This window comes from Saccostrea echinata, unplaced genomic scaffold (assembly GCF_033153115.1).
Source record: "Saccostrea echinata isolate AGI-Se365-2 ecotype Australia unplaced genomic scaffold, CSIRO_AGI_Sech_v1 ptg000016l, whole genome shotgun sequence".
Lineage (NCBI taxonomy): Eukaryota > Metazoa > Mollusca > Bivalvia > Ostreida > Ostreidae > Saccostrea > Saccostrea echinata.
The window spans coordinates 2,869,262-2,877,941 of NW_026889765.1; the positions used below are offsets into that span (position 1 = coordinate 2,869,262).

Sequence of the window (8,680 nt, forward strand, 5' to 3'; positions counted from 1 at the left end):
AATAGTTTGGATCTGATTTTTTTTAATTTTATTTTTGTAAAAATCGCCGTCTTTAAATGCTGCAGATAGTATGCACGACCCGAGGTCAAATGTTACGAACTACTAAAGATTTTGGATGAAATTTTTTTTTTTCCTAAGAGAGAAACTAAATGAAATTTATCTGTGAATTATATGTAATTAAAACAGTATTAAAGGATTGTTGCCATTTTCTGATATCATAAGTATCGTTTATTGGACGAATAAAGAAAAAAATCAAGAAATATCTTTGAAAATGCCCAAACAACCCAACGGAAATCAGCGTACAATCATTAAATGATGTGTTGATATGATGTTTAAAACAGAGTTAGAGACAATAAATAATCAATAATTTGTCCAGACCATTGATTTACACTTGATAAACTTTTTTTTCATGGTGTGTACAATTTAGGAGACACTGCAAGAAGCAGATTTCTTCACAAAGAATACGATATCTCTATATCAAAGAATTATGAAACTACCTTCCATGGCAGACTATTATGCCGTGCGGATGGTAGAAAGTATTTACAAAGCATACTGATACTTATAAATCTGTTAGCAAAACATTTGGATATGCATTTTTCGATGTCTTTTTTTCAAACATATTTACTATGTATGAGTTTATATAGCTGAATATTCAGTATTTTTTTTTTAATCTGTAAGTAACAATTAAGATATGTATAATGAATCGGGTTATTCTCGAGGGGATTACAAACTTGACGACGTCATAGTGTCAAGAAACGTCACAGTGTACAATCACGTTACGTCATAATAACACTCACTGAATAGTTTTACGTGCATTAAAAATGGATAGCTACAATGTTTCAAGACATCCTACCACACTCTGGATCCAATTTGAATGTGAATACGTTGTACCAAATGATGGCTTTGTTTTGGCAGTTTGTGGATCAATTCCAGAACTTGGGAGCTGGAATGCTAGCGCTGCACTCATAGCAGGTAAGTTTTTTTTTTAAATCAGCATAACACTTTAAACATGCACACCGAAATCTGATGTCGTATAGTAAACCTTTCTCATAGCAAACCTTCACCCGGAATGTTTACTATCTTGTAAAGTTTCCCTCTGGGAATAATTGCTATTTTGTAAATCTTCCTCCCCTATACTTTACTACATACAGTATACCGGGTAGTAAATTTTCCTCCAAGCAAAGAATTGTCAAAGTGTATTACAAGAACGCTTACATTATGTTGTCAATTTCTTAAACCTACTAACATGACTAAGTTAATTCAAAATTTAAAAAAAAAATACATATGCTGAATGCAAAATATTCTTTACTGATATAGTAATGTAATATGGCTATTTTGATTGGAATGCAAGTGGATTTTAACCGAAAATTCTAAGAAAAATAACTTGCGGTGAGGAATTTTTATACATTTTGCTTATTGAAACATTCCCCTTACCCTAATCCTTAAGGTTCTATGACATAGAGAGAAAAGGGTTTATCAACAACTATTATTGATTACAAAATTAATAATGCGTTTTTGTTAATGTATTTGCTTTAGATCAGCATTTGAAGGAATCTGGCAAATGGGTCGCTGGGATCCACCTACCAGCAAATTCTACATTCGTTTGGAAATGGGTGGTTCTCCAGCGGCCAAACCTTACTCCCTACCGGTGGGAGGAAACCCACAACAGGATTGCCATCCTTGGTGAACATAACGGAAAATTCCTTGCACCATGGAACACGGAAATGGCGTTTGATGTTGTTCCATTCACAAGACCAAAGGGTATTAATTTCACAAATAATAATAAATAAATAATAGAAGACCAATGTTGGTTGCAAATTTAGAATCATAAAGTATAATAAATGTACATTGTGTTTGTATTTCTCCAGAGGATAGTATTTGGACAGACGATGATGCAAGGCAGCTGAAGACGCTGTTGAATCTAATAGCACAACACACCAACTATGAAAGTGCTAGTCTAGAAGAACCAAAAGTACAACCCAAAAATCAACCAGCCACAATTGTCGGTAGAGGAATTCTAGATATTATCTTAAGGATTCCTCGTTGCGTTGGGGTAATGGCCATGTCTGCCTTTGAGCTTATTAAAAACAAACTTGTTAGTTTGTGGCCGGGTCGACATAATCAAGAAGGTGATGCTGATAGGGATTTGGGTACATGGGTGTAGGGACATATCCCCGTCGAAGAGTTTGAGAGCATAATTTTCCTTTCAATTCGTCCTAGGAAATTTGTCATTTACATCTGCCAAGAACATATTAACGGGAGAAAGTTATGAAAAATTTTCAGGAAAAGTTTTCTTATTTTTGCGAAGTAACCAATTCTAAGCCGTATTAATCGTCCCAAAGATATATCACAGCCGGACATTGCAATAAACAGTCCAAGATCAACTTTCCAAACCTAAGGAACGTTTGTACACTGCTTGCCGAAGTTTTCAGCCGATCACTGATTAAGTCGAGAATTACCGAGACTTGAGATAAACTGTATTCATCTTCACCTAATTGTTTGTGGACATTAAATAATGAGGGAGACAGTGGTTGATTTTTGTTGGTGATGATAATTAGATAATTTCTTTTCAGTTTTTTGAAAATGAATTTTACTGTGTCAATATTATTTTTTCATTATTAAATGACCTGTTAATAAAATAAAAACGAATTGTCTTTAAAAAAAAATTGGGTAGGTGTGAAAGAGAAATTCTTTATTTTTCTTCAACATAAATGCTTAATTTTAAAAAAAATTTTAAAAATCTATTGAAATTGAAGGTTTTAACTGTGTCACATTCAACATTGAATTATTTATTATTATGGGTTTGTATAGATAAGCCTCCTAGAGATCAAATACTTGAGAGTAAAAAATTAAACTACTTTATAAATCCGGGGATGAATTTTAAAAAATTCCTAGAGATTTAAAAAGTTTTCAGTCGGACCATTTTTAATCAGTAGGTCGGTCGGTCGGGGGCAAACAGACAGTTTATGAAAGACTGCCATAGCATTATCAACGTATTTTCAAAAGTTGGAGGACAACAAATAAACCGTTGCAAGACTACTGTGTAAATGTAAATAATTAAGAAGTTTATTTATGCTAACATGCAACTTATGTTTGATGGCAGAAGAATGATGTAGGCGTCCAACAAAATTGAAAATAATTTCAAGGGAAATTCCTTTATCAAAAATCTTAATTATGTTAACGTAAAACGGGAAAAAAGACTCGTATACATGTAACACGACATCTAAATTTTATCTTATCAGAACAGTTTGTGAAATGGCATCTTGGAACGGGAAAATACCGTTATATCTTGCTTATCTCTTCCTCGTGAATCGTAAAGTGCATGCATACCCAAACAAAATAGAATTGTTTGTTCAGCTGCTTTTTCACACCAATTGAAGATAGCTAATATATGTATATTCAGATGGCTATTCAATACCGAAATGAGGTAAAATGTATTGTGTAAACTGCTAGTTAATTATTTTAAAAAGAAGTTTTACAGTACATATACAAAATGATAATTCTAAACCACCTTTTGCTGACCCCGGTACTTGCTTTTTGTACAGATAGGGGTGTAACCAAATAGATAAGGTCTGGAACTTTTAAATTCTGTCCTGGGTGCCTATATATATATATATATATATATATATATATATATATATATATATATATATATATATATATATATATTGAACCGCTCAATTTAATTTTAATTCAATTTAATTTAGATCATTTTAAAATAGTTTATTAAGAATATTAATGCTGGCATCAATTCTTTTATAGAGAACAATAATTCAATCAAATTAAAGACATCATCATTTGAATTATGAACATGTTGGATTGGAGACATCACTGATTTATAAAATAGTTGTTCTCTCTAAAAGAATGATAATCAATTATTCAATTGAAGTGAGCAATAATTCAATTGTTCCGCACATTCATTAAATCATTGTTTTCTTCAATTGAATTGTTGCGAGTATGAATCCAATTAATGATATCGTCAATTAATTTGAAGATACCAACAATTCAATTATTGCACACATACTTCAGCAAATTAATGCGTGCAATAATTCAGAATGGACGATATCATTAATTATTTTAAGAAATGATCTTAAATTGAAATGTTAAATCCAGTGAGTTGAATGCATTGTCGAATTGTATAAATAATTAGAGATATATTCAATAATTTGAGTTTATATAAATTTGGCGTTCTAATAAATAAACAGACTGAAGTCATTGTAATCATAGTTGTCCTAATTCCAGCGCAAGCTTCGGATTTTTAGTGTTCAGAAAATGTTCTTTCTACATCAATTATTTACTAAGACACCAAGACAGATTCTGAAATCTCTAGGATACCGGGTCCTGATTGCCTACCTTGTTCCGAAGTAGTATAGATTCTGCGATTGTTGGGTGATAAAGAGTTGTTATCAAAGCATTTACACAGAAATTGACCCACAGTTTGCTACACGGTTATACAATGACCTTAACATACTTGACTTTTGTCACCTAGTGCAAATTCAGACTCTGAGGAAGTTTCGATAGAATGAAGAAAATGGCCGACGTCCCACTTTATGCCTTGAGAAAGCTAGGAATACGATACTAGTTAAATTTAACTCCACTGTGGCAGTTAAACTCTTGCAAACTGTTATTATAGGTCTGTGCAGTCCATCTTATATGAGTAATGTCTTTAGGAATGACGATACCGATTATGTTAAAGCAATGTTTCTGTATTTTCATCTTTCATTTGGGCAAAATCTACCTTATCGGTGAATTGCTACAAAAATAAACGTTTTTTTTTTAATTTTTCCTTCATTCCATCATACTGCAATTTAATAAGGATCAAAAACAAACACAGACTTCCTGGTTTTGTTAAATTCCAATGACCATTATTGTTCTCAGTCTGACAGTTAACAATGAACTAAATGAAGAGAGGACAAGAAATTTTATGTTTAGCTATATGAGACCAAGTTAACTTACATAAATCAAATAGGGTTTCTCGTTTAAAAATTGAACAGGACATAACTGCAAGCATTCATTACTTTTTTTCATAATATAGGTTTACAATTACTTAACACCAGGCCCCGGGTTCATGAAGCATCTTAACGAGGTTGGATCCTGATATTTAAAGTCTTAAACTTTTTTTGTCAAGTATATTTTTAGTTTCTACATACATAGCTTAGTTAAAAATCAAAACCAAAACTGGGGGTCAATATGCTTCTTTTGGCGCTACAGAACATTTAATATGACCTTTTGCACTGAAATTTGTGTCTTAATCAAAAATTACATCTTTGACGTTTTCCTTCCAATGATTTTATCCAAATAAATCATGGGACAAAATAAATTATTCGTATATTTAAAATAAAATACACTTTAAAATTGTGATTAAGAAAAAGTTTCAAATTGCATTGCATAATCAATTATTTGACCTTTTTGCACTCAAAAATGTGATTTTTCTGACATTAGAAATTTAACAAGCAGGAAAATTATTTTAAAGTCTTAAACTTTTGCTGAATTTAGGCAGATTGATCAAAGTTATCTTATATATTCAGAAAAGAAAAGCAAAAGTGGGGGTCTATGATGTAAATTTTTAGATATTGCTAAAAAAGTATTAATTTTATGTTAAAATTGGCTAAATCTTTTCCTGGACTTTCAGAATATATTAACTATATTTGTCACAATATAATGAAAGAATTCATAAGAAATAATTTAATAGATATTTTAGAACCAGCATAAAACATTTCACTGCAAAAAACAGCTCTGTGTGCAACCAGCATGGAAAAATAGGAATCTAAACTTAACAGTACTGTTTATATTTCAAAAGGGAAAAATTGATCAATTTCTCCTAAAAGACCTTCCGCCATCAAAATATAGTTCCTGGCTAAATCCTATCTGAATGGAATTTAATTGCGGTTTTTTCATTGGATATAGTTTAATTTACATTGTAGAATCCAGATTTAATGTTTGAACTTAAAAATGATGCAGAATTTTACAAATAAAGGTCCAGACCAAAATCTGCGCAAAAGCTCAGGATCGAACCTCCTTAAGCTTAAGTCAAAATCTTTATGCTTTACTAAGATGATGTAGAAGTCAAGTAGACCAAATTTAAATATTTTTAAATATTGTTTTACAAAAGTGTTGTTATCTGCAAATCTAGAGAATAATTCAATAATTAATAAACATTTTACAGGCGATTGAAAATTTGACTTAAGTCTAAGTCTGTTTCATGATCCTGGGGCTAGGCTTGGGGCGAATTACATTGTAAAGTAATGCATTACATTACCAGTTTGGCCATTAAATTATCATTACCATTATTCTAATTTCTTAAAGTAATGCATTATCATTAAGTAATTACCATTACTTAAGTAAAGTAATGCATTACCATTACCATTACTTTTGGGTTTTTCAAAAACAGAAATGCAAAACTTGTGCAACTATTTTGAAATTCATAAACATGCACTCCACCCCTTCAAAACTAAATCTAATGAATGTTAATCAAGTTTTGAAATTTGAACCAATTTGAGAAAGAAATATTTTTGCAGAGAGCGAGACAAACTGGAGGACCATCTCCGTTTTCCCCCAGACTATCAGTTCATTTATCGTCAATTGATATATTTTTAAAGAACACTGTTTATTACATTTCAACATGAAATACTGTAATTTATTTACTGAATAAAAGTGATATTCTGGCACAGTGTGAAAGGATATCAAAATGGTATTCTCACAGTGTGAGAATATCAGAAGTGCAGCAAAACTTACTATTTTCCTTCCCTTCACAAAGAGTGTTTTTAAAAAAAAAATCCAGGCCTGTTATAAGATAGAGTTAATGAGCCATTCCGACAAAGACTAATAGTTATACTGCCAAAGTATTTCCAAATATGTCGTTAAAAATCCATGTTTACAACGTTTTTCAATCTCGCGAGGTTTGTGTCTCAAACCATGACGTCACAGCCTATGACACTGTGCAACGAAAAGACAGTTCTAGGCAAAGGGAAAATCTAAGAAAATGTAATAAACAGAAAATTCAATGTTTTGTAGATGAATATGGAATTTATTTCACTCGTGAAACAGGATTTTTTTTCATATTTTCACTCGTGCTTCACACGCGTGAAAATATTTTTAAAAATCCTGTCCCACTCGTGAAATAAATTCCATATTCAGCTACAAAACTTTGAATATCCTCTATATACATGCTAGAAAGAGAGTAAAAGAAATTAAAAGAAATTGAAAATGTAATGCAAAAAGTAATGGGAATATAAATGAAGCTATCTTTTTTTTATGTTACCTCAAAAAGTTAAAAGACTATGCAATATTATATTTAATATCATAAATTTTTAATTGTTGCCATTTGTTTCTGTAAGCTTTCAGATTGGAGATTGATATTTTGGCGATTGCTGATTCTTGATGACCAAGCTTAGGACTTGAAAAGCGTAAAGCATAATTACTGCAAAAAATCCATCTTTTAAAAATTTGAATTTTACTGATATTACTAACGTGTTCTATTTAAAGTTAAAACCTAATCAAGTTAAACTTATCTATAATAACAGTCTGTTATAGATAAGTTTAACTTAATATGAGGAAGTTTGAACTTTTAATGTAACAAATGCTTTACTGTAATTTGATACAATAAAACATGCATCCACTCAGCATTGGTGAAGTAACAGCAAACCTTTGATAACTAAATATGATTATGCAGCTTTGACCTAATATAACCAAAATTAAGCCTGCTGATTTTAAAGTGGTAAAATCTAAATAGAAAGAAAATTGAATCTCGGAAAATAATTGTTAAATTTATTGTTTTTATACAGACAGATCGTGGACAAAAATGTTCTTTGGAATCAAGCACTATATATCAAGATTGTATTTGCCTTTTTAGTCTCAAACTTGCTATAAGTTTCAAAACAAAGTTTGATAATAGTTGCATTATTACTAACGTATTAATTTTGGTAATTTATCGTTCCAAGACAAACATGCTGTTTTATTATTATCATTTTTTTTATTATTATTGAATGAAGTGAATTAGTAGGAAAAATACTTCAGAAGGAAGTGATATGGACATTTGTGCCCAGTCTTCTAAAGACAGATGATGTTTATTTATATTTATAAATAAATACAGTTATCATACTTATATGTATATATCTTCGGTCGTTTGTCACATTTGACCTGTAGGGGGCGTTGATAACTTAGAAAGTACCTCTAGGGGGCGTTGATAACTTAGAAAGCAGTCATTAGGATTGGCAGGGAGGTCGAAAAGATTAAACTATTTATGTCTTATGTATAATTCGATTCTTAATAAATAACATTGTCAAACCACAATTCATGACCTTACTCAGAGATGCATATAAAATAATCTAATCAAAATCAATAAGAACAGCTAGGTTCTGATTTATGAATTTTTAAAATAACTTGAAAATAAGATGTGCTAAAGTTTTCTGAACTTATTTTAATCAGTAAAATGTTCCTGTTTCGCCATAAATGAAAGGTAATGAAAGACATACATGTTCAACATTTATTTACTGGTGTTAGGTGTAATTACTTCAAAAATTGGCGAATTATCTTGATCTTAAACGTAATAATAGAAAAAAAAATTAAAGTTCTTATTCGTTATCACTTATTGATGTTTTGATTTGAGCCTTTAAACTTTCTTGGATAACCAAAAATGAAACTTTTTTGAGATTTCGTAACTGTCCTTGATGATAAAATG

General features: G+C 30.8%; 1 protein-coding gene across 1 annotated transcript; it reads left to right on the forward strand.

Moving 5' to 3' along the window:
- The first annotated feature begins 1,547 nt into the window (after positions 1-1,547).
- LOC133188814 (uncharacterized) lies at positions 1,548-2,623 on the forward strand. The gene is made up of 2 exons (XM_061324298.1): positions 1,548-1,761; positions 1,869-2,623. The coding sequence occupies exons 1-2, from the start codon at positions 1,725-1,727 to the stop codon at positions 2,162-2,164; spliced, it is 333 nt and encodes a 110-aa protein (XP_061180282.1). The 5' UTR covers positions 1,548-1,724; the 3' UTR covers positions 2,165-2,623.
- Positions 2,624-8,680: the final 6,057 nt, after the last annotated feature.